A 26,368-nucleotide genomic window follows, 5' to 3' on the forward strand; every position below is an offset into this window, starting at 1 on the left:
TCATCTATTTATTTTGCAAGGAGCTTTGTGGATTCTTTAAACCTTGGAAATTCAAGCCTTCAGTTCTAGGAAATTTGCTTGACTCACTTCTTTGATGAATTCTTCTCTTCTGTTTCCTTTGTTTCCTCTTTCTGGAACTCCTGCTATTTAGATTTTGGACTTCCTGGACTGATTTCTCCATTTTTCTTATGTTTTCTATTTCTCTTGCCTTGATTTTTATTCTGATTTTTTGGGAGACTTCCCCAACTTCATCTTACAATCTGTCCGTTTAATTTTTAATTTCTGTTTTCATGCTGAATTTCCAAGAACTCTTTTATTTTTATTTTTTTAAAAATTAGGGTGTCCTATTCTTGTTTCCAGAATCGGTATCTTTGCTTATCCCTGAGATGAATGATAGGCTTTTTTTTTTTTTTTCAATGTTTTCTTCTCCCTGTCTAGTTTGTTTTTTCCAGGTGTCCTTTTTCCCCATTCATTTTGGTTTCCTCCTTTTATGTTAGAGGTATCCCATGGATACTTGGTAATCCTTGGGGTTATGCCCGTATTTATGACTGGGATACTAAAGTCCTTAATAGAATTTTAAGCTCGTTGGTTGTGGCATTGAATTGTAAGTATACAGTTGTAAAATGTATGCTTTAAAAAGTAATGTAATAAATTTTTAGAGTTGTGCAGTCATCGTTATAATCTAGTACTTTTGTTTGTATCACTGTAGAATAATCCAGCTTGGACTATTTGGTGAAAGCTCCTGTATTTTATCTTTTTAATTTAGGCTGGTGAGATCCAGAGAAGGATCTTCTAATCTCCTGCTTGAGAATAAGAGTTTGACTCCTAGTATTCTAGGAGCCTAGAAAGGAAAGAGGGTGGTTGTCTCAGCGTTTAGTATATTCTCTTGATTACCCTGTTTTTAATATGATACTCTTACATTGGACTGTGCCTGACATCCCTAATCCAGAAATTATCTGTTTTACCTTCCAGAGAATAGACCTTCAATTTTCTGCTAGGGATGGGGAGGGCAACCACACAGTGGTAGAGTAGGGGAAGATATTTAGGGATCTAACTGCATCTTACATAACTTTCATTGAATCCCTTCTCTCTCCACTTCATCTCCAATTTCAGGAGTATATAGTGGTAACAGTTCCTGTGCCTTTTGAGGATTCTGCTGCATAGATAAATAGATTGGTTTTCAGCTTTGGATTCAGCCTCCTTGAGTCTGTTACTGCTCATCCATCTGTCACTGGCTTCTTTTTTTTTTTTGCTGCTCTTCCCTTTTCTCATGTTCTCCTCATTCTTCAGGGTTTAATTCCTTTAAAAGACCATTTCTTTATTATAGTTCTAGTGAGATTTCAAGACATAGATTTCTGTGTTCAATTTGCCATCTTTACCAGGCATTCCTGTGGACTGTTCACCTTTAACTCCTTATATTTCTAGATTATTTAAAATTTACAATGAGAACCTACTTATTTTACATAAATTTAAAACTTTTACAAACAGCTTTATTGAGGCATTATTTACATACCATGAAATTCACCCATACTGATTGTACAATGCAATGTATTTTTTAAAAACATTTTAATTTAAATTCAATTTAGTTAATATATACTGTATTATTAGTTTCAGGGGTATAATTTCGTGAGTCATCAGTTAGATATAACACGCACTGTTCATTACATCATGTGCCCTCCTTAATGCCCATCACCCAGTTACCCCATCAGCAACTCTCAGTTTATTTCCTATAGTTAAGAGTCTCTTATGGTTTGCCTCCCTCTCTGTTTTCATCTTATTTTATTTTTCCTTCCCTTTCGCTATGTTCATCTGTTTTGTTTCTTAAAATTCCATGTATGAGTGAAATCATATAGCGTTTGTCTTTGACTGTCTGACTTATTTCACTTAGCATAATACCCTCTAGTTTCATCCACATCATTGCAAACAGCAAGATTTCATTCTGTTTGATAGCTGAGTAATATTCCATGGTATATGTATTCCACATCTTCTTTATCCATTCATCGTCGATGGACATCTGGGCTCTTTCATATTTTGGACATTGCTGTTATAAACATTGGGGTACCTGTGCTTCTTGGAATCAGTGGGTTTGTATATGTACATATTTATCCAAAGGATTTAATGCAGTGGTTTTATTAAATGTTTAGACTTGTTCAGCCATCACCACAGTCTACTTTTAGAACATGCTCTTCACCTTGAAAAGTTCCCTTGTTTCCTTTTACAGTTCATTCAAATTCCCATGCCCAGTCCTAGAAAACCACCGATCTTCTTTCTGTCTGTGCAAATTTGTCCTTCTAGACATTTTATATAACTGTTAATGCAACATGTGTCTAGTTTTTTGCTTAGCATAAAGTTTGCAAGGTTCATCCATGTTGTAACATGTATCAATACTTCATTCCTTTTTATGTTCTAATGACATTCCATTGTATTGATATACATTTTTTTTTAAAGGTTTTTAATTTCTTCATTTGAGAGAGAGAGCAAGAGCACAAGCAGGGGTGGAGGGGTCAGAGGGAAAGGGAGAAGCAGACTCCTTGCTGAGCAGGGAGCCCAAAACAGGGCTCCATCCCAGGAACCCAGGGTCATGACCTGAGCTGAAGTCAGATGCTTCACTGACTGAGCCACCCGGGCACCCCTGATATACTACATTTTTAATCTATTCATCAGTGGATGGGTATTTGGGTTGTTTCTACTTTTTGGCTATAAATAATGCTCATTCACGTATGAATATTGTGTGGCTGTATATTTTCACTTCTCTACACATCTACAAGATCTCTACAGATCTTGGGTAGAATGTTCTGTTTATGTCAGTTAGGTTGTATTGATAGTATTGTTCAAATTTTCTATAACTTTGCTAATTTTTATTCTCATTTTATTAATTATTAAGATCTCTTTGAGGTCTGTTTCAGCTTTTACTTTCAGCCTGGCTCTTTTGAATCTTTAATGTATATGCACATAGCTAAGCTTGTTAGACTAGTCTCTCTTCTATCTGCTGTGCCTTTTGCTAACCCCTGTGGGAGATCACTTCCACTGACAGCACCACTAGACTTGGGCATTGCCCACTGGTCCAGATGAAAGTGAGCCCTCTTGGAGGATGTTGTTAGAGCCTGCCTCATCCTGGAAGAACCCCCAGTCTGACAGAGCTGGGGTGGAATAGAACATCAGAGGTTCCTACTGCTTTTACTGAGTTCAGCAGTTTTTATATCATGAGCGTTTCTTAGCAACATAAGTAGGCCTCCCAGAAGTATTGGAACACGCTAAGCATGTTTGCATCTCAGGATCTTTGTACTTCTTCCACCAATGAATATTTTTTTCCCAGAGAGTCCCATGGCTTGCTCTCTCAATTCATTCAGGCCACTGCTTATATGTCTTCTCATTAGAGAGCCCTTTTCCATGACTACTCATCTAAAGTAATATTTCCCCACTCCTAACCAATTACTACTATCATATGTAAATCTTATTACTACCTGGGACTTTGATAATTTATTTTGACTGTATTTTCTTCTAAAATACAAGACACAAGACCAAGGACTGTATCTATTATGTTCTTTAATATAATCTCAGAGCCTAGATTAGAGCCTGGTATACAGTATATAGCTAATGAATACATGAGTTGAAGTCACTGGCTTTAAAAAAGGGGTTTGTGGTTATTAGACATAATGATAACTTAATTGATTCCTTGCATCTTTCTAGCTCCTTAGCACAAAGTCTTTTTATGCCCACATCACTTCATTTCATCCTCCATTGGCCTTCTGAGGTATCATTATCCCCATTTTATAGATGAGAAACTTGTGGCTTAAGGTGGGACGGCTTTGCCTAAGGACACAGGGTTAAGAAGTAAAAATCTGGAAGAAAATCCTATGTCTCTTGATTCTAGTAGTTGTTAATGTTACCACTCAAAGCCATCACCTGTGGAAAACAGAAGGTGTTGCAAAGGAAAGTGATGAAATCCCCTTTTCTGCAGAGTTTTAGGGAGCAAACACACCTGTTAAACTGTGTTTATAGTATATGCTAGGGGGCCCCGGGGCCACCTGATGATGAAGAGGCTGCTGAGTAACTTTGTTCCCATTTTGGGTTTCTAGTTAATTTTTTTGAGTGGAATAGTGGGGAGAAAAATTAAGAGCAGAAAAATATCAAAACATGTACTTTGACAGGGAAAGATCTCTATTGGATTTTAGAACTGGAAGTGACTTAAGGTCACCCCTCAAATTATACCACTCCCCTTCCTCCACATTCCTCAAATGATGAAACTTGAGACCAAGAGGATAGATTCATTGCCTGTGGTCACCAAAGCTAGTTGCTTGCATATAGCCGGCACTGTCAATTTTTAAGTTATGCCCTGCAGCAGTGGTCCTGTTGGAATCTATGAGATTGCAAGTTTTCCTTTTCTTAGTATGTCAGTGTGGTAAATACCAGTCTCCCACACAGGAGTTCTTGTCTGGTATTCTACTAGGTAAGTTCCTTCACTTAGTTACTGTCACTCTGACTCCTGACTTTCCTCTCTCTAGAAGCCCCAAATGGCAGGCAGGAGGGGAGTTCACCCTCTCTCTGTCTCCCATATCAGACAATGAGCTGCGTTAGGACATGGACCATCTTTGTACCTCTTCATCTTTGTACCTCTGTGTCAACAGTATCCATCACAGTATCTTACTGAGCACAAAATGGGTGCTCTGAAAATACCTTTAACAGTTGAATTATGCCAATATATATTAAAAGATCCCTATTGCCTCTCTGGTCCTATTCTGTAATCATTTAATCTCTATCAGAAATCTCATGTTTTGGAGCTGGCTACTCTGCCTCTTGAATCTGTGTTGTAAACAGTTATGGTATGGTATGTTTTGCCTGGACCTGCCCTAAAACCTGCTGCTCTTGGCCCAGGTTTGTTATAGTTTGCATGGAAAAATCAAGTTGCTGAGATTATAGCAGATTCAATTAGTAGTGCTGATACGGTTCATTCTTGGATAGGGCAAAAGCTTAGTGCAATGGATAGCATCCAGTCTGGGGAGAAACTCACTGTCCTCTTGAGGCAAGGGTACCTGATGACATAATGGGTCCACTAGGTTTTGGTAAAGAGAGGAAAAGGAGAGGCAAAAATCTGTCTGGATTCCCATTTACCGTATCAGCAAGAAGTGAGGAATTACAATGATAAACTTTGTAAAATTTCAAACTTTTGATTCCTTTCCCACATTTTGTACTTTATTTCCTGTTCAGTGTGGAAAGTGAAATTCATAGAATAAGAAAGAACTGTGAGCTGGTCTTCAGAGTTTGGACAGAAGGCAAATAGAGAATTTGTAAGCTGGCTTCCCAGTCCACAACTAGGCTTTGGGTAGGAGAAGGAAACCCCCAAGGGGTAGTAGTGGCTAAAAGAAGAAAGGGAAGCTGACTGAGTTCCTGGGACTGGCTACACAAAGGTGGAGAGTTTGGAGGCTGCTGTGGGTTTGAGAAGGGATGTGAGGATGGGATTTCTTCTGGGGTTGGCTATCCTGGTAGCTATCGTCATGTCAGCTGGACCTGATGCAACTGGCATTTCTTTGCTGTACAGAATGTGAAGACGGTGTCTGAGACCCCTGCTGTGCCACCCGTTTCAGAAGACGAAGATGATGATGATGATGCTACCCCCCCTCCAGTGATTGCTCCACGCCCAGAGCACACAAAGTCTGTGAGTCTGTGGGGCTGTGGACAGCTTTGGGATTTATTAGAGCTTGCTGGGCAGGGGAGGGGTTGGTGCTGAGGCCCGGAGGTTTAATACTCTGGTAGGGATCCTTGGGTTTTGGAGCTGGTGAAATCACAGAACCACACTGACTGAAAAGTATTTTCTGGATGATTAAAGACAAGAAATGGTATATTTATTTGTCACTGGTTTGCAGATAGCCCCGAAGTGTCCTAGATAATTGGTGTTTATGCTAACTCAGCCCTAGTTTACTTAGCCTGTTCTCCAAAGACAGGAAGATACACAGAATTAATGTTACTTACTACAGGCCTAACATAAATTATTCTAGTCTCCTGGGGAGCAACAAATTAGCCTCCTGCAGATCTTTCCTTCTCTGTTAGATGTGAGCATTCTACCTCTTAGAACATCATTAATGATACTGAAAGACCCAAAGGAATTTGTAAATACATTAGTGTTATTAATATGCTGGACATCAGGAGTGCATTTTGATGCTGGATATTGGCAGTGATTTTTATTTAACTTCCTTTGAGGTTTTTGCATCTCAGAATAGCCACAGTCCCTCTGCCCTCATTTTGCACAATCTGGTCCCCATACCTTTTACTTGATTTAGCATCTGTCATCAGATGATACTCTATTAGTGTTTCTTTGTTTGGACTTTTTGTATGACAAGAGCTTTATAATGAAAGAATGATCTAGGGCTTAAACTCTGTGATAATACCAAAAAAAGCTGCCTTTGGAGTAGAGCATTCAGGGAGGTATTCAAGGAGAAGTTGGTTGACTGACTATAGGAGATGCTGTGAGGGCAATTCAAGGGGATTAGATGACCTTTTAGGATAAGAACTTATATAAGCAGGATCTATGGAATCACCCTTTCTATAGGTCACAAAGTCACCTTAACAGAAATGAGCTTCAAAATTGGAGAGTTGTCAACATAGCTCACATTGATATGGTCTTTTTCCAGTTTGCAAGCATGTTCATTTAAAAAAATGTTCCTACTTAACCATGAGCTTCTCAAAGATAGAGGAAATATCTGTGTATTGGTAGTGCTTAACATAGTTCTTGGCAGGTGTCAGAAAAGCAGTAAATACTGAATGAACAAATGAATTAATAAATTTGATCTTCATAGCATTCCTTCTTATTTTTTTTTAAAAGATTTTATTTATTTGAGAGAGAGAGAATGAGAGAGAGAGAGCATGAGAGGGGGGAGTGTCAGGGGGAGAATCAGACTCCCTGCAGGACTGGATCCTTGGGACTCCAGGATCATGACCTGAGCCGAAGGCAGTCGCTTAACCAACTGAGCCACCCAGGAGCCTCCAGAGCATTCCTTTTTAAAAAGACATTGTTAATTCCTAATTTATTTTGTGTATAGTGAGAACAAGGAAGGCCATTCTACCCACAGAGGATGGGCCTGGGCACAGAGGAGGAGGAACATGGATTTGACCTAGGAGAAGAGACGAGTTTATTGGGATTTGTTCTTCCGTGGATGTGGATACTCATACATGTATAAGAGGCCCCCGAGTGTCCGCTGTGCTAACAAAGACTGGTCTTGCCAAATTCTTGCACCAACAACGCAGGTATACACACGGTCTGTGATAGAACCTCTTCCTGTTACTCCAACTCGGGATGCAGCTACGTCTCCTATCTCACCTACGGAGAATAATACCCCTCCACCAGATGCTCTGACCCGGAGTACCGAGAAGCAGAAGAAGAAGCCCAAAATGTCTGATGAGGAGATCTTAGAGAAATTACGTAAGCACTTTGTACCTTTCTGAACTTTCCTTTTGTATGTGACTGAATGAGCACAAAGATGGGAAAACATTACTAAAAGGATCCCAGTGCTGGGCTCGGTCTATGTGGCTGGCTGGCTGTGCTTGATATCTTAGCCACATAAGGTGTGCTGCTCACCCCCGCTCCCTGCACCCACCTCCTCTGTCTCAGCAGCTGCAGTCGGCTACCACTGTGGGTTGGGAATTGAGGAGAGAGTGGATAGCTCACTTTGAGGGCTAGGCATCTTTCAACTTTAGGCATGGTTGAGACGGGTTATGGGTTATGGGTTATGAGACGAAAAATAGCTTTTATCTGCCATCTTGGTTGTAGGAAAAGAGGGAAGGGAAACTAACATTTTGTGAGCCTGTACTGTGTAGCAAATGTCAAACAAGGTATTTTTTTGATTTTTTTTTTGTTCCTTTATTGCTCATTTTAACCCTGTGAAGATAGACATTATAATCTTCCTTTTTTGCAGTTAAGATATTTGAGGCTCAGGGATCCTAAATACGCTGCCCAAGGCCACACAGTCAGAAAGTGTCAGGGCTGGGGTCAGAGCCCAACTTGGGCTCCTGTAATTAGAGCATGCTGCCTCTTGCTCTCAGATGGAAGCTTCCGTTTTACTTTCTTTAGTGTCCAGAAGTAGGGTATATTAGAGTAGCTTTTTCTGTGTTTCAGTTAACTGCAAGAGAATTCATATTAGAAGGAGGGACTGACTAGGTTGACCTTTGGGCTTGGAAAAATCTTTTGATGAGACCTCTCATTTATCCTTTGTACCTATTTACTTCTAAAGGGGATTTAATGTGACTGTTTGGGCCAAATCCACAAACTAGCACTGCTCTCTAAGGCCTAGGTTTCTGGTTCTTTAGCTTAGCAGCTCTCATTTTTTTCCTGATGATTCTTGTTTGATTTTTTGAAAAATTTCACTCTTGTAAAAGTTGCCCTTGCCCAGAGCCCTTATGAAATGATGAAGTAAGAAAAGCCACTTACCTAGCCATCTGTTTACTCCTATATATAGTGTTTTTCTCTGAACTAGATTCGTTTTAAAGCAATCATACTAAAATTATGAAAAGCAGATTGGCCTGAGACTTAAGGGCACTTGGGTTAAAGCCCCAGCAATGCCACTGACTTGTGTCTTGGGCAATTTCCTACTGTTCTCTGGGCCTCCTTTTGCTCATCTTTTAAATAGGGATGTTAATACCTCCCTTATTTGTAAATCAGATGAGATAGTACATGTGAAAAGTATCAGACCTTCGTAATTGGTGTTAGGGAGAGCACACTGGACTGGAAGACCAAAAACCAAACTCCTAATCTTAGCTCTGACACCAGTTTGCTGTGTGACCTTGGGGGGAAGTATCTTCCCTTCTGTGGGTCTCAGTTTCACCATCTCTAGAGTACAAGTTGTGAAACCCAACCTCTCTCACACCTCTCTATCTTTGCACTAGAATTACTGTCTGCTGTAACCTCTTCTTGACTTTCTCTCCCTGGCTAACTCCCACTTACCCGATAAAAACCAGTCCAGATATCACTTCCTAAAGCCTTTCCAGTCTGTATTTTATTCCTCTTTCTGTGTTACAACAATTGTATTTTCATGGGACTTTATGCTTATTTTTCTGTCTCCTCCATGAGACGGAGCGTCTTGAGAGTAGGGACTGTTTTAACTGTGTCTCATCTATCCCTTTATTCGTAGTATTCAGCATTGGGCTTGGTACATAGTAAGTGAGCTTACTAAATGAGTGAGTGTTTATTGAATGAATGAATTTAAAAATGAGTGAATACCGTGAATGAAAGCAGTGAGGAGATGAAACTTAACAGGTAAAAGCGAAGGACCTGTTTAGTATGGCTTTGGGCACTGGAGGTAGTTCTTTAATCCTTTACAGCTGCAGGTTTGGGGGGGAATATGGGGCCTGTTTTGTATCTTGATCTGGGAAAAAATGATTCATGGTCTCTGTTTCTTTCAAAGGGAGCATAGTGAGTGTGGGCGATCCTAAGAAGAAATATACACGGTTTGAGAAGATTGGACAAGGGTTAGTAGGGGCATTTTCTTTCCCTAGAGAAATGACTTAAAAATTGTGTATGCTGGTATATATGATTTTACTTTTGTTTTGCCTCTCATAAACCTTGTTCTTTCTCTACCTCATCCCTCACCCATCTGGAGGTGGTATGTTAGGCTGACTTCAGGTTTGGCAGAATTATGCTTAGTATGAGAGATGTGCCGTTAGCTGACCATGTTGCTAAAAATAACCCTTTGGTGAGAGTGCAAAAACCATTTATTTGCTTAGCACAAAACCTGCTTCCCAAATTACAGCTCCACTTTTTCAGATTAACCTTGTTTACCTGGCACTGAGACCTACCAACACTAATATGAAATGGAAGGCTTGGAACTGCAGACCCTTCTGCTAGCGTAATGGGACCTGTTTTTCTAGGTGGATGCCAGGATTCATGCCTGCTCTCTGATTTCTTCTCTGCATCTTGCATGCTGCCCTCAGTGTACTGAAGTCAGCAGATCTTAACTGAGTTCCTGTTTATGTGCTAGGCAGTATGAATACAGTATGAATCTGACACAAACTCTGTCTTCAAAGACCTCAGGTTTATAGAAAGACACTATCAAACAAAATTATAATATACTATGATAAGTCTTAAAACTGGCCATCATTTTGAGCAAAAGAAACCAGATATAAAAGCAGAAACTATATGATTTGTTTATATGAAATTCAAGAACAGGAAAAACTAATTTATGCTAACAGAAGTCAGTATAATGATTGTATCTGGGAAGGGCATGTGAATTGGGAAGAAGAAGCATAAGGAACATTTGGGGGTGATCTTAGTGGTGAACACATGGGTGTATAAATATTGAAAAATCAAGTTGTACACTTAAGATTTGTGCAGATTACTTAAGTTATACCTCTCTATAAAAAAGCTAAATAATGAGATTTCTACAGACCTACCCATATAGCTAAAATCAAAAAGAAACTGAAAAAAAAAAAAGGACCTGATTTGAAGAAAGCTCTCAGTGTTAATTTAATGAAAGCATTGTTCCTAATGAAGTCCTTGAAGTTTTCTGTTTCAGTTTTTTCTTATGCATCCAAGAACATCGGAAAATAAAGTATTGCATTATAGAATGATATATTTGTGTAGCATTCTACAGCTCACATCTGTTATTCGCATCTGTTGTTTAATTTAATCCTTGAAATCACGTGAGTGGGTCTTATCTTTTCCTGGTCCAGTGCTTTTCCTACTGGACATGCTTTTGTGAGAATTTCACCTTGAGGAGAAATTATTTTGCTTGCCTGAAAATAATCTGGGGATGGTATTTCCTTTAGCTATTACATTGAGATATTAAGAATGTAGCAGAAAGGTACACAGACAAGTGTGGGCAAGTCAGGTCCCATTTCTGGACTTCAGTTTCTTCATCCATAAATTTCAGGGAGAGGTTATGGACTCAGAGCCTTTCACCTCCAGAACTACTTTTTTTTTTAAAGATTTTATTTATTTATGTGACAGAGAGACAGCCAGCAAGAGAGGGAACATAGCAGGGGAGTGGGAGAGGAAGAAGCAGGCTCCCAGCCAAGGAGCCCGATATGGGACTCGATCCCGGAACGCCAGGATCACGCCCTGAGCCGAAGGCAGATGCTTAACGACTGCGCTACCCAGGCGCCCCTCACCTCCAGAACTTCTGACCTTTTTTTTTTTCATTCAGATATATGAGGTCCATAAATAGGCAACATCTGCAAAATGCTTTTTTCCTTGCTTACTTGACAGTTCTGTTACTGCTAAGGGAGGAGTGAAATATTTAAGCACCTGTGCTGATGTTTCCCCATTCCATGATTTTAGAATATAAATGCCAGGCCTCCTGCCTGGCTCAGACAGTAGAATATGCGACTCTTGATCTCAGCGTCATGAGTTCAAGCCCCATGTGGGGCACGGAGCCTACTTAAAAAAACAGTTAAAAGAAATAAATGCCACACAAATAGGATGAATTGGTACTATTATAATTTTTGCTTGCTTTTTTCTCCCCTTTACGACCTGAAGTTTTTTGTTTTTTTGTTTGTTTGTTTGTTTTTGGACCTGGAATTTGTATGTCTTTTCAAGGTAGAAATAATCAAGTATTAACCAGTGAGCCTGACTTCTAGACCTCTGTAATCATGGAGACATAGTCCCAAAATGTCCAGTCCCCTGGGGCCTGGGCATATTTGCCCTTTGACAATGATGCTTCTGGTAGAATGGGGGAGGATGGGTGTAGGAAGATAGATACCAGCTTTATGACAGAAAATGGCTAAAGATAAAATGATCAGGCAATGGGAAGGTAACTGCCAATACACATAATCCAATTTTTATAGCCCATTTCTTAAGGTCACAATTTCCTAACCTGTAGGTAGACTTCCAACTAAAGAGTGGTGGTGTGGAAGCTGGTGACCATAATTTTTAGCCTCGAGGCATAATTACAAGTGACTTTCCTCCCTAAATTGACCTGACTTCCCTGGATAGCGTGAATCTCAGGGCTTGCCTAGAATGCATTTTGGTAATATATAGACTTTAAAATTTCTTCAAATTTATACACATGGGTGTATATTGTTGCATATCACTCACAAATATACAGGGCTCGTGACTATAGGCATAAAGTGAAGATTTCAGATATTTAGAATAGACATGATTGCTTGCCTAGCATCATTCATAGTACTTCTCTGCCTGCCTTCCTCCTACTCTCTTTCTGTTTGTATGTGTGAGTGTCTATATGTGTATGTAAGTATATATGTGTATTACACATATACATATGTATGTATAGTGAGATTACTTTTACCTTGGAGATGGGGTAAAAATTATATCAGATTTTCTGGGAGCATATGTGTTTGGTGAGAGTGCAAAAACCATTTAATATTTTATGTTTGAAAAAAGTGAAATCCTATTTTACAATATAACCTGCAGAATAAAACTCACATGTCCTCTTATGTGATAAATGATTAAAAAACACTGTTCTAAAGGTTCATAGTATAAAAGCAGGAAAGGTACCATGAAATTATTTTTCTAGTTTTTTAGTTGTTATAGTTTTTCAATGTCAATTATAATTGAATATAACACACATAAGTGTACAACTCAATGAATTTAAAACAATGAACACACCCATGTAACCAGTACCTACATTAAGAAACAGAACATTACTGTTACCCCGAAGTCCATACCCCTTTTTGCTAAAGATATAAGCCATCCCCCCACCTCATTCTGAAAATTTCCCTTGGGCCCCTTACCCCTAACTCCTCACGCCTGGTTGAAAACTATAGAGCTCATCTTACCGAGGTTTACAGATGAAGAGTTTGAGGACATAGGGGTTAAAGGAACCCGTCAAGGGTGATGGAGAAGAGGAGAGGAAGCAAGAACAGGAAACTAGCTTATATTGAAGACCTATTTTATATTCTAGGCACTTGGCTAAGGGCTTTATGAACTAACTGATTTAAATTCTCTTATTTCTTATCTTCACCACTGAGGAAGGTGAAGCTCAGAGAAATTAACTAGTTCAAGGTCATATAGCTAGTAGGTACTAAGTAGACGTTTCAGCTTGGAACTTAGGTCTGTTGGCCACTAGAGCCTGTTTTCTCTTTCTACCACATACTGCTTCTCACGTATGAGAATAGAGTAGGGGGAAGGGGCGTTGGGGAGGATTATTTTTGCTGCTATTATTATTAACGCTTGCATTGCCAGATTGTATGTAGAACTACATTTGACAGATGTCACTTCATTTAATACCTATGCTTTTTTCTCTCTCTCTCCTGTCGTTCAGTGCTTCAGGCACTGTGTACACTGCAATGGATGTGGCCACAGGACAGGAGGTGAGTATTAACTGCCAACTCTTGCTCCTTCAGTTTTACTGTTTTATTATTATTATTATTATTGGTTAATTTTTAGTCCTTAGCTCAGTAGGGATACTTCTAGAGTTACTACAGAGTAGTAACATGATGAGACTTACAGATTTTGGAAAAAGTCTCTGTGGCTACAGTGTGGAGAAGATACACTGGGAACAGGCAAGTCAGGTGGTTATTTTGTAATTCTAGGTGAGAGAGGATGGTTTGGACTAAGGTAGTAGCACAGTATAACTGGGGGGAAGTGGCTGGATTTGAGAGGTACTTAGGGAGATTTGACAGAATTTGGTGAGTGACTGAATGTGAGGATGACTCACAAGTGAGTGATCCTGGTCAAGGAGAAAGTGAAAAGGTGGAGGTGCAGGTTTAAAGAAGTTGGATACTGCCTGAGAGACCTTGTGGAACTGCCCAGTGGGCTATCGTTTATATAAGTTTGGTGTTTGGTAGAGAAATCTGATGTGGAAGAGATTTAACTTTTTTTTCTTAAAAGATTTATTTTTGTATTTATTTAGAGTGAGCAAGTGAGCAGGGAGGAGGGGTGGAGGGAGAGGAAGAGAGAGAATCCCAAGTAGACTCCGTGCCAAGTGAGGAGCCCTAAGCAGGGCTCAGTCCCATAACCCTGAGATCGTGACCTGAGCAGAAATCAAGAGTTGGACGTTCAATCAGCTGAGTCACCCAGGCGCTCCTGATGTACAAGAGATTTAAACGCATGTCTCTTGACTCCTAATCTCATGGTCCTTCCGTTACTCTGTGCCCAGGATTCCAGTCGACATTGACGTGCTCATTTGGAGGCACGTCTTTGTCTCTTCCATTTCATTAAGCTGGGGGAGAACTCTGACTTTATTGCTAAGGCCTGCTGACCCAAGATCTTCAGCAGAAGAAAGCCGTGAAGGGAATATGGAGTACTTGAGGTTTTCTTGCATTCTACTCTTTGGTTGCAGAGCAGGAATGTTGGCGGGTGTGCTGTGGACGGGAGCTGCCTAAGGAAGTTCTTAGTTCATAGCATACCGGGACTCAGGTTGTGAGAGAGACCTCCTGTTCCAGTCACAGAGTCGGACTCCTCGGAGTGAGGCTGCTAGGACCTGCTTGTATACGTTTGGTGGCTGAGACCCCCTGGTATACTGGAGAAGGCATGGTTACTAAGGACAGCACATATTTCCTCTGGCTCTTGTGAGTCTTTTACAAGCATCTAAACCAAATATTGAGGCTCTGTTGAGGGTAATTACTGTGGTTAAGGATTTTTTTCATTGTTCTTTGAGATGAGAATTCAACAACTTAGATGTTTACTGTTACTTAAGTAATTTTGGGCAAGTCATTTGACTTCTCTGAGCCTGAATTTTATTTGTTTATAAAATGTGCATGATAACATATACCTACCAGAAGTGTTGAAAGAATTCAGTAAAGCAATGCATGTGAAAATACATTGTAAGCTTTAAGAATTTAAGTTATATATTTATTACATACAAAAAATTACATATTTATTAGTTTTTATTTGTTCCACAAAGCAATTGCTGAAGATATGCCTTATGCCACACTTTGTGCTAAGAACTGTGTGGAATATTGAGTCCTGTGCGGGCACACAGACATTAAAATCATATATGTGTTAGAGACCACACTTTCCATTGGGTACGTGTAAAAGTCTTGTACTGTGGAGAACAGATTGGAGGATGGGAACTTGTGTTACAGTAATGGTGAGTAAGAAAGGGTGGTATCATTGTGCCAGTTTTAAACATGGTGAATTGGAGGCAGAGATAGAAAAGAGGTAGTTATATCGATCCTAAGAAGAGCCCTGTGAGGTAGGTAGTATTATTTCCTTTTTACTGATTAGAAATTTGGGGCTCAGGGAGTTTAAATAAATTTTGCAGTTTTATGCTACCAGCATTTAGCAAGGACTGGGTTAGAATCTTGATTCTAAAGCTTAAACCTGCGCTCTCCAGACTGCAAGGCCACAGCAGAGCTAAGGCTAGGTTCTAGGGCCCTTGGTCATGTTTCTGTTCTCTGGGGCCCTACAACCCTTGATGGGAGACAGGTTGGTGATGGGCAGTTCCTGAAAAGGCTTGGAGACTGCATGTGTGAGAAGTTGGCCACAGGAAACAGAAACTTGACTTCACTATATGCCTGCCTTGTGGTTACAAAACTATGAATGGAAGCAAGTCCATTAGTGTGGCTAATGCAGTGTGGTCAGGAAGGCCTCATTTCCTGCCCTAGGGAGTATAAATCTTTAGTGGAGCTGGTGAGATGCTCTCAGTCTTTGTGAGTGAGTGCTTGTTGGGGGTTATCCACCTGAGAAGAGCAGAACTATTGTCTGTCACATATAGGAAGCTTAGCATGTTAGTGCCAGGAAGTCTCCCAGTTCCACAATTACTTTTCAAGCCCATTTTTAGAGGGAATGTGTTTAATAGAAACAATAGACTGGAAGAGACTTTGGAGTCATATGGACCTGAGAGCATTGATTATAACTTTGGGCAATTTTCTTGTAATTCTTAGTTTCAATTCCCTTAGCTGAAAGTACAGATAAGGATTTTTACTTGGAGAGTTGTTGTTAGCTTTTCCTGAGATAACGTAACTAGAGCACCTAACGTGGCACCTGGCACACAGTGAGCATTGAATAAACAGTATTGGTGGGAAGGTGGTTGGTTTTTGTTGTTGTTCCTGTTGATGTTGTCATTCTTGCTGCTCAGTACCAGATATTCCTCAAATGCAGTTATTACTACAATTTACATTTTCATTGTTGTTTTCCTTTATTATTTAAAATTTTTACTTATATTTGAGTAACACGTTGACCGCTATCTCCTATTTAGTCCTCAAAACAATCCTGCAAAGGGGGGAAGCAGGGTTGGGATTATTACCCTTGGTGTATTGATGGAGAGACCAAGGCACAGAGAGCTTGTGATTGGTCAAGGTCAGTAAATGATAGCCCCAGAGCTTAGGTCCTCAGCGCTCAAGCCCAGTTCTTTTTCTGTTATAGGAATGCTGTCTGCTGGCCTAAAAGGGACTGATTGGGTGAAGGACATTTAGCCTAGCCCATAGTTAGTGCATAGCTATTGAAAAGGACTCCTGGTATCCTGCCACCACCTCTGTGTTATCTTCTGCCTGCCAGTCATCTCTCTTGCTGCTTCCAGCAGTGACCTCTTTGAGGTTCACAAGCCCTTTCCCATCCTCTAGGATGGCCAGACGAACTCCAGAGGCACTCCTTTCCTCCAGATCTTACTATATGTTTTAAGGGCTCGCTATACTTAAAGTAATGTATCTTTAGATCAATACGTTATTCTTCAAACATTAGAAAAAGCTGATAATCAAACATTATAGAAAAGCTGCAGCCAGACCAGAAACATGACCTGATAGGAGACCCCACTCCAAAGCAAATTTTTCTCACTTGGGGTAAGTGATGGTAGTAGTCAGAGTGTTTAAAAGAATCATTGCCGTTCTTACTGATGAACTGGATCTCTGCAGAAGACTGCCTATACTTAAAGAAGAGCCAGGGGTGTTTTTTTTCCCCATAAAAATGTGGATTGTTCATTTTTTTTTCTTTTTACACTTCTTGCTATATCTGGAAAGACTGATTTACTTGTTCTGTTAGGTGTTCATGTTCTTGTCTGTTAAGCAGGAAAAAGAAAATATCTCTAGGGAATAAACATTTAGCAAATAATATAAGTTCTCCTATGGAATAGAGTAACTTATTGCTGATACTATTTATGATTTAAAAACAAAGTACTTATCAACCCACTGAATACTCTCTTTCTTCATTTCCACAAACATTTTGAGCAACCACTGTATGTCAGGTCCTGTGCTTGGCACCAGGGATTCTGAGTTTTCAAATGAGCTCTCAGGCTTCTAGAGATATACACTCTTAACTAACGTCATGGAGGTAGTATGTGGTAAGTTGCCTAAGAGAGGTATGAATATGATCTTATGACGCTCTAAAGAAGAGAAAAGGCCTATATGGTTTAGAGAATGAGGTTTCTTTTGGCCTGACACAAAGTATAAATAGCTTTTGAACCGCTGAAAAGGATGCAAGGTACTCTAAATGGAGAGAAGATCAGATCACAGAGTATGTGAAGGAATACAGTGGGAAGGAAGATCATGAGAACTTTGAATGTTGGGCTGGGGAGCATCTCTAGGCAAACAGAAGCCATTTATGATTTTGAGCAGGGGAGGGTGTTATCAAATGTGTACTGTGGTGAAGATTAATCTAGCCATGTGTACAGAATCAATTGGCATCACTTTCGAAGGTTCTAATCATGACTTTGCGACTGAATAGCTGTGTATGCAAGTCACATATCCTCTCTGAATCATGATTTCCTTATCTGTCAAAAGGAATCAATAGTAATACTTAACTTATAGGGTGTCTCTGAGGATTAAATAAAATAAACCTGAGAATTCCTTACCTAGTACTTGACACATAGAAGAAATGGATGCAAAAGTGCTTTGGAAATTAATTTATTTCTATCGACAAAAAGCCTATAAAGCTCTTTTTGATACATAAATATTAGGGATCTCATCTCGCTTTTCTCTTCTCTCTCAATGTGGTCAATTCTGACTTATCTTTCCACAGCAAGCTCAAAAAGTCCTCTCCCCCTTTATGAAGCCTCTCTACCATTGCCAGGTTTAAAGAGTTCTTGCTCTGTTTTGTGTTTCTATAGCTCTTTGTATGGACTTTTGTTATAGAATACTTTTTTTCTTTTTCTTCTTTCTTTCCTTTCTTTCTTTCTTTCTTTCTTTCTTTCTTTCTTTCTTTCCTTTCTTTCTTTCTTTCTCTTCCTTTTTTTTGTGTGTGTGAGAGAGAGAAAACACTAGCAGAGGGGCGAGGGGGGCGGGGAGAGAATCTTAAGCAGGCTCCACACTCAGTGCTGAGCCTGATGCAGGGCTTGTTCTCACAACCCTGAGATCATAACCTGAGCTGAAATCCAAAGTCAGACACTTAACAGACTAAGCCACCCAGATGCCCCCCAGCATACCTCTTTTATATTGTGACTTTTTTAAAGTATTTTTTTCATATAAATATTTTATTAGTAGAAAGTTTTATCCTCGAACTTTGGCTCATATCAGAATCACCTGAAGCGTTTATTAAAATAGTTTCTGATCCAGTATGCCTGGATGGGACCTAAAATTTTTAATTTTAATTTCCAGCAGGTTGCTAAATGATGTTGTTGCTGCTGGTCTGGGAACCTCATATTGAGTATACTGGTTATGTGAATTCTGCAAGGGCAGAATCTCTGTCATCCCTGTCTCCTTGGTGTTTAAGGTCTGGTACTAAGTTTTTGCTCAGTAAATGTCGAGTGACTGGTTGCACATTGAATGTACTCTGATTTCAGGTGGCCATTAAGCAGATGAACCTGCAGCAGCAGCCGAAGAAAGAGCTGATTATTAATGAGATCCTGGTCATGAGGGAAAACAAGAACCCAAATATTGTGAACTACTTGGACAGGTATGGAGTGATAGGTCCTGTCACAGAGATCAGCCTCTGGAACTGATGGATGGTGGAGCTAGAGGAGGAGGCACCAGCCGCTGTCTGAACTGCCTCCACTCGAGAATCTTCTATGATGCTTGGCTCTCTGCCTCCAATCCTGTATCCTGCTGGACACTTCTGATTGCTGCACAGTCCTTCTGGCTTAGGTGAACGCTACCACCCTGTAGCTTCTAACAGCTGATCCTAGAACTGTTAGTTCTTCCTGGGAGAGGCCCTTTAGCCCATCTGCCAGAGTCAGACATGTAGGTCTTTAAGTCATTTTACATCCCAGATCTTTCCTTATCCTGCTCACCCTCCTGCATAACTTCTAGTTTGTCTTATCTCTTAAAATTTGACGGTCAGTAGTTTCATTTGAGATTTGACCAGTACAGAAAGAGTAAGACTTCTTTTGTTCTAAACTCTACACAACCTAATGATTTCATTCACTGTTTTATTTTTAGGGAGGCTGTTTCATTATTGATCCCTAGTAAGTTTGTAGTCAATTAAAATTTCTGATCCTTTTTTTCTTTTTTTGCCTTAAACTGGTAATGCAGAACTTTTTAGTAGCCATGATTAAATCCCATTTTGATTGTTTCCATCCATTATTCCAGCTCATGAGAATTCTGTTCTTCAACATAATAATAGTGGTTGCAGCGAACATTTGTGTTATGCTTTACTTTGCACCACTTTCATGAACAGTATCTCATTGTGAGGTAGGGTCTATTATCTGTATTTTACTGAAGAAGAAACTGAGGTTCATAGAAGTTAATAACTTGTCCAAGACCAGTAAGCCAGTAAGTAGCAAATGAGGGTTTTGGATTTGAATATTCCTGGCACCAACACCTGTGCCCTTGCCATCATATCATGTTCTTTTCTCCTATATATGAAAAAAGAAAGTGAGCTTCTTGCCTGTTTCAGAGACATCACCAGTGGAGGTGACATTGGACTAAGTCTTAGACTCTTAATTCCTTTATCAGTGTTGCATTGCCAGCTTTATTTCATTTCTGCCAGATTCTGTCATATTTCTTGTTTTGCATCTAAAACATGGGTAAGCTTCAGTTTCTTTAAAGAGGAAGGAGTTGGACTTTGACTTTCTCAACACATAATGTTGATAAGTATAGTGAATACTTCCTTTCTGGGGGATAATTGTCTCTCCAAGATGGGGATCACAACTGGCTCTGAAAAATCCTCTGGAAGTTATTATTCACCTTCCCATCTCTTTGAAGAACTTATTATTTAGAGAATATAGCTCAGACAAACTACTGAAGGCTATAAGGGTACCAGATTTTGGCTCAGAATAAGGAAAAATTAAAGCTGCCCAATAAGGGTATGGGCATTAAAAAAAAATGAGTCTCATAAAAAAAGTGAGTCTCTAATCACTGGAGGTATCTAAACAATAAAATGCATGACCATGTTGTTGAAGGAATTTGTGTTCTGGGAATAAGATTAGAAGATTTATAAATTTGTTTATCCATCGAGCCTTTGCTGGTGTTTCCAGAGGCTTGTACTGTGCAACCAGGAGTAAGTAAGTCTCAGTCCTACCCTCAAACAACTCCTAGTCTGATGTGGGGAAAAAAAATACCTAGGAGTTCCTGTGGGGGGACAGAACTGGGTACCCTTACCCTGAGCATTACGTGAAGGTACTGCAGTTAAGAATCTTTCGTTTTTGTGAGTTGTCCCAGAAGAGCACTCCATCCATATTTGTTCTTCTCCAAATATGTGATTCTCTGAGGCTTTACCTTGAGATATGATTTTTCAAGGTACCTTGGCACAGTGTAGAGCCACAGAGTTTTTGGGACAACCTGAATCTGGTCATGCACTGTCTTAGCTTTGGCAGTGACACGTTGGGCCTAGGTAAAGAGGCTCTGCCTTGTCAGCGACCAGAGATAGTCTCTTGGACCTTATATTTCTTCCCCCAATCAGCCCAAGCTGACAGATGTCTCCTTGACGTGCTGGGTAATGCATAATGTGCATTCTTTGTCAGGGAAGACATAGGCTCATGCCAGTGGAGGGCTTTTTACCCAGTCCTAAATTATCTTTTGGTCCAAGTCCTTATACTCTCTCTCAGAAGAGATTGTTGAAGAACACCCTACTCTGTCATATATATTCTTCCTGGAAATTAAAAAAAACTGTAAGACTTTAATTACAAAGAATATAAAATCTATGGAAAGAGTACTAGGTTCAGAATCAAGAGACTAGGATTCAATTCTTACTCTTTGCTGGAGGCCCTTTTTTTTTTTTTTTTTTTTTTTAAAAAGTCTCTCCATCTGCCCAGCAGTAGTCCCAGTATCAGGATGACAATTAGATCCCATACCACACAGCTCAAGCCAGTCCATTCTGGCTTCTTTTTCTGAAGCTAGCAGAAGAGTCTGTAGGGCTCTGGGCAATTCTTCTTTTCATTTGTCTTACTCTGCAGCTAAAGAAACTGACCAGACAAAGTGATTTTTTTATTTATCACACAATAGGGCTAAGTGATCCAGTCCCTGAGTGACACTATTGGTTCTAACTCATGTCTCCATAATCTCTGTAGGGAGACAGTACTAAATGGCAGCCCTTGGCTTCCCAGAAGAGGCTTTGGCTCTGCAGCTTGAATTCATTTCATTCCTAGAATCAGAGACACTCAAAATGGAGATCATTGCCAGCATGACTGTGTGTATAATACTTTATAGCTTTTAAATGGCTTTTACAGCCATTATTTCATTTAATATTTACAATCAATTATCTTTATTTTGCTCATTGATTTACTCAGTAAATATTGGCATCTATTGTGTTGGACCCTGGGGATAGAGTCTTGGACAAGACCCAGTACTTGCTCTCATGGAGCTCAGATTTAGTTAGAACTCTTGAGGACGTTTAGTGACTGTCGCTAATGTTGGAAACATGGATTCCAAATCTCCTCTTTGTCAAATGTTTGGGTGCTCTTTGTCTTGATGCTTCTAGAGGTGTGGGAAACATGCCTAATTTTGAGAAGCATTACTTTGTGTTGTGATGAAATATAATTTTATTATATCTTCAACCTAGTGGTCTTAGTTCTGCCATTTGGGGCTTCACAGAACAGTCTGCTTTGTTTTCTCCAGGAGAATCCTTAAGAGATAATCAAGTTAGTATTTCTGTCCCCCAGATTCTGCTTCTCCCCAGAATAAAGAACCCTAGACTTTTTCAGAGCTGTTGGAGATGCACGTTTACTCTGTACATGCTTAGCCTTTGAAACCCAGTGCTATGGCTCAATGTACTCTGTCCTTCTTATCCTTTATCTGTGCTCCTACAGTTACCTCGTGGGAGATGAGCTGTGGGTTGTCATGGAATACTTGGCTGGAGGTTCTTTGACAGATGTGGTGACAGAAACTTGCATGGATGAAGGCCAGATTGCAGCTGTCTGCCGTGAGGTAAGGCCAGTGGTCAACCAGCCTTGAGCAGGAAGTGGCCTTCATATCAATGTCCCTCAAAGTTCTGCAACTGATGGGATTTCAGCCTACGCACTGGAGGTGGGAGAAATTAGCTGAACTTTCCCCATAATTCTTCTGTTTATCTGTTTTGAAATTTCTCTCACTGTGATCTTTTCTTTAAAGATAACTTTATTCTGATTATAAAAGTATATACCCATTGTAGAAAAATCAGATATTATATATATATGTAAAGTCTCTCAACTTCAACCTTAAAGTTGACTGGTGTAAATACTTTGTAATCTTTTTCTCTTTTATGTGGATATATATTTTAATCATAATTTTATTTTCATTTCCATTTTCTTCATATACTCTGAAGGAAATAAAACAGAGTAAGAAAGCAGTGACAGAGAAGGTACTATTTTAGAGTAGTCAGGGATGCTTTTGCCATAGATTTGAATAAAGATCTGAATATACAAAAAAGCAAGCCATGCAAAAATCTAGGGTAAAATACTTTCAGGCAAATGAAATAGAAAATGAAATGCGAGTAGGTATTCTCTTTTCTCCTCATTGCTGTTGAATATCTAAGGTCTGTAATATGCTGGTAACAGGGAAAAAACCTCTTTACAAAGCCTCTGTGAGAAGCAATGTCCTCAGGTGATAGCCACATTTTTTAAAAGTTTTAAATTAAATTCCAGTCAGTTAACATGCAGTGTAATATTAGTTTCAGGTGTTCAGTATAGTGATTCAGTACTTCCATTCATCAGCCGTTGCTCATCACAGCCAATGCACTCCTTAGTCCGCATCCCCTGTTTAACCCATTCTGCAACCCACCTCCCCTCTGGTAACCATCAGTTCATTCTCTAAAGGTAAGAGTCTATTTCATGGTTTGCTTCTCTCTTTTTTTTTCCTTTTCTTGTTTGTTTTGTTTCTTCAATTCCACATATGAGTGAAATCATATGGCATTTGTCTTTCTCTGATTTATTTCGCTTAGCATAATACTCTCTAGCTCAATCCACATCGTTGCAAATGGCAAAGTTTCATTCTTTTATATAGCTGAGTAATATTCCATTGTGTGTATATATATACACACATACCACCTTTTCTTTATCCATTCATCAGTTGGTGCTCTTTGCATACTTTGGCTATTGTACATAATGCTGCTAAAAACATCAGGGTGCACGTATCCCTTTGAATTAGTATTTTTGAATTCTTTGGGTAAATATCGAGTAGTGCAATTGTTAGATCGTAGGGTAGTTCCATTTTTAACTTTTTGAGGAATCTCCATCCTGTTCTCCAGAGTAACCAGACCAGTTTGCGTTCTCACCAACAGTGCAAGAGGATTTCCCTTTCTCTACATCCTTGTCAATACCTGTTGTTTCTTGTGTTGCTGATTTTAGCCATTCTGAAAGGGTTGAGGTGATTGTAGTTTTGATTTGTATTTCCTTTATGATCAGGGATGTTGAGCATCTTTTCACGTGTCTGTTGGCCATCTGGATGTCTTCTTGGGAAAAATGTCTATTCATGTCTTCTGCCCATGTTTTAATTGGATTGTTTTTTGGGTGATGAGTTTTATAAGCTTATATATTTTGGATACTATCAAATATGTCATTTGCAAATAGCTTCTCCCATTTCTTAGGTTCTGTTTTAGTTTGTTGATTGTTTCCTTCGCTGGGCAGAGCTTCTGATTCTGATGAAGTCCCAGTAGTTTATTTTTGCTTTTGTTTTCCTTGCCTCAGGAGACATATCTAGTAAGAAGTTGCTGTGGCTAATGTCAAAGAGGTCATTGCCTGTGTTCTCCTCTAGGATTTTTATGGTTTCATGTCTCACATTTAGGTCTTTAATCAATTTTGAATTTATTATGTATGGTATAAGAAAGTGGTCCAGTTTCATTCATCTGCATGTTGTCCAGTTCTTCCAACACCATTTTTTGAAGAGACTGTCTTTTTTCCATTGGATATTCTTTCCTGCTTTATTGAAGATTAATTGACCATATAGTTGTGGGTTCATTTCTGGTTTTCTCTTCTGTTCCATGATCTATGTGTCTGTTTTTTGTGCCAGTACATACTGTTTTGATTACTACAGGTTTGTAATATAACTTGAAATCTGGAATTGTGATGCCTTCAGCTTTGCTTTTCTTTTTCAAGGTTACTTTGGCTATTCAGAGTCTTTTGTGGTTCCATACAAATTTTAGGGTTGTTTGTTCTAGCTCTGTGAAAATGCTATCATTGTTTTGATAGGGATTGCATTGAATGTATAGATTGCTTTGGGTAGTACAGACATTTTAACAGTATTTGTGATTCCAATCTATGAGCGTGGAATATCTTTCCATTTCTTTGTGTCATCTTCATTTTCTTTCATCAGTGTATTATAGTTTTCAGAGTATAGGTCTTTTCACCTCTTGGTTAAGTTTATTCCTAGGTATCATAGGGATTTTGGTGTAATTGTAAATGGGATTCCTTAATTTCTCTTTCTGCTTCTTCATTTTTGGTATATAAAAATGCAACAGATTTCTGTACATTGATTTTGTATCCTGCAACTTTACTGAATTTGTGTATCAGTACTAGCAATTTTTTGGTGGGGTCTTTTGGGTTTTCTATTTAGAGTATCATGTCATCTGCAAATAGTGAAAGTTTGACTTCTTCCTTGCCGATTTGGATGCCTTTTATTTCTTTTTGTTATCTGACTGCTGTGGATAGCCATATATATATATTTTTTTATAAGTAGGCTCCACACCCAGCAAGGAGATCAGCATGAGGCTTAAACTCAGGATCCTGAGATCAAGATCTGAGCTGAGATCCAGAGTCAGATGCTCAACCAACTGAGCCACCTAGGCACTTTTTATTAGAAGAAGAAGATGAATGGAATATTCAGAGAACTTGAGGATATTGGGTGTTTTGCTGATAAGAGACTGGAACTTTCCAATAGCCCAATAATAGGAAAGTTTGGGAATTAGGGAAGGAGTAGAAGATTAGGTTCAGAGTATTGCAGGGTTAAGTTTAATAGTATGATTGGGATTTGATGATGTAAGATCTGGAGGCATTCAGATAAAATAATGTAGTTGTATATTCAATCAATATTAGAAAAAATAAAATCATATGAAGTCAGTTTTATCCTAGAAAATATGATCACCTTTGCATTAAAAATCCTGGAATCTAGAACATACCCACATAGGTTAATGGAATTAACACAGGCCCAGGACTCTTAGGACTTATGGCTACTTTCCTTTGCTGTACTGCTAATGCAGTGTTTCTCAACTTTTTAAAAAAATTCTCTCTCCCTTAAGGAGGCTTTTAACACGTTTTTTCCTAATCACATTCCCCCCATGAAGTATTAATACCATAGATATACTGCCTATCTCTTTATGTACTGTGGCCCTTTGGAAAGCCATAAACCACAGTAATATCTAAAATATTTTTCACTCATTCCAGGATCTGACTTTCACTGGTTGAGGATACATGCATATGTGTACTTAGAGAAGTCAGTTTGCCCCAACTTATTTATCTTTAAAATGGGAATTCGTGCTATATATACAAGTTGTAAGAGAGGTCATCCCCTTTTAAAAAAAAAAGTTTTATTGAGATATATTTCATATACCATATAATTCACACATTTAAAGTATATAATTCAATGGGTTTTGGTATATTGAGTTGTACAACCATCACCATAATCAATTTTAGAACATTTTCATCACCCCCCCCCAAAAAACTCCTTACGCATTAGCAGGCACTGCCCCACCCACCTCACTTCTCGGCCTTCTCAACCCTCTGCAACCACTAATCTATTTTCTGTCTCTAAAGATCTACTTGTTCTGGAGATTTCCTATAAATGGAATCATACGATGTATGCTTATTTGTGACTGGCTTCTTTTCCTTAGTATAATGTTTTGAAAGTTCATCCATGTTATAGCATACGTTAGTACTTCTTTCTTTTTATTAACAAATAAGATTGCATGTATTTATCATCCATCGATGGACATTTGGGTCATTTCTACTTTTTGGTTGTTAGGAACAATGCTATGTACTTGTACAAATTTTTAGGTGAGTATCTGTTTTCATTTCTCTTGGATGTATGCCCAGGGGTGGAACTTCTGGTCATATAGCAACTCTGTGCTTGTTTGAGAAATGGCCAAACTGTTTTCCAAAGTGGCTGTAACATTTTTTTTAATGTTTTTTTACTATATTATGTTAGTCACCATACAGTACATCCCTGGTTTTTGATATAAAGTTCGATGATTCATTAGTTGCGT

General features: G+C 39.1%; 1 protein-coding gene across 3 annotated transcripts in view; it reads left to right on the forward strand.

Moving 5' to 3' along the window:
* PAK1 (p21 (RAC1) activated kinase 1) overlaps positions 1–26,368 on the forward strand; it is a 147,055-nt gene that overhangs the window by 110,172 nt on the left and 10,515 nt on the right. For all 3 annotated transcript variants that reach the window (XM_034666289.1, XM_011237060.3, XM_002929064.4), the window contains exons 6-11: positions 5,540–5,656; positions 7,243–7,417; positions 9,396–9,459; positions 13,209–13,257; positions 18,603–18,715; positions 22,005–22,122. In XM_034666289.1, the coding sequence (XP_034522180.1) occupies positions 5,540–5,656; positions 7,243–7,417; positions 9,396–9,459; positions 13,209–13,257; positions 18,603–18,715; positions 22,005–22,122 (636 nt within the window). The remainder of the gene's footprint in view (positions 1–5,539; positions 5,657–7,242; positions 7,418–9,395; positions 9,460–13,208; positions 13,258–18,602; positions 18,716–22,004; positions 22,123–26,368) is intronic.

This window comes from Ailuropoda melanoleuca, chromosome 8 (assembly GCF_002007445.2).
Source record: "Ailuropoda melanoleuca isolate Jingjing chromosome 8, ASM200744v2, whole genome shotgun sequence".
Lineage (NCBI taxonomy): Eukaryota > Metazoa > Chordata > Mammalia > Carnivora > Ursidae > Ailuropoda > Ailuropoda melanoleuca.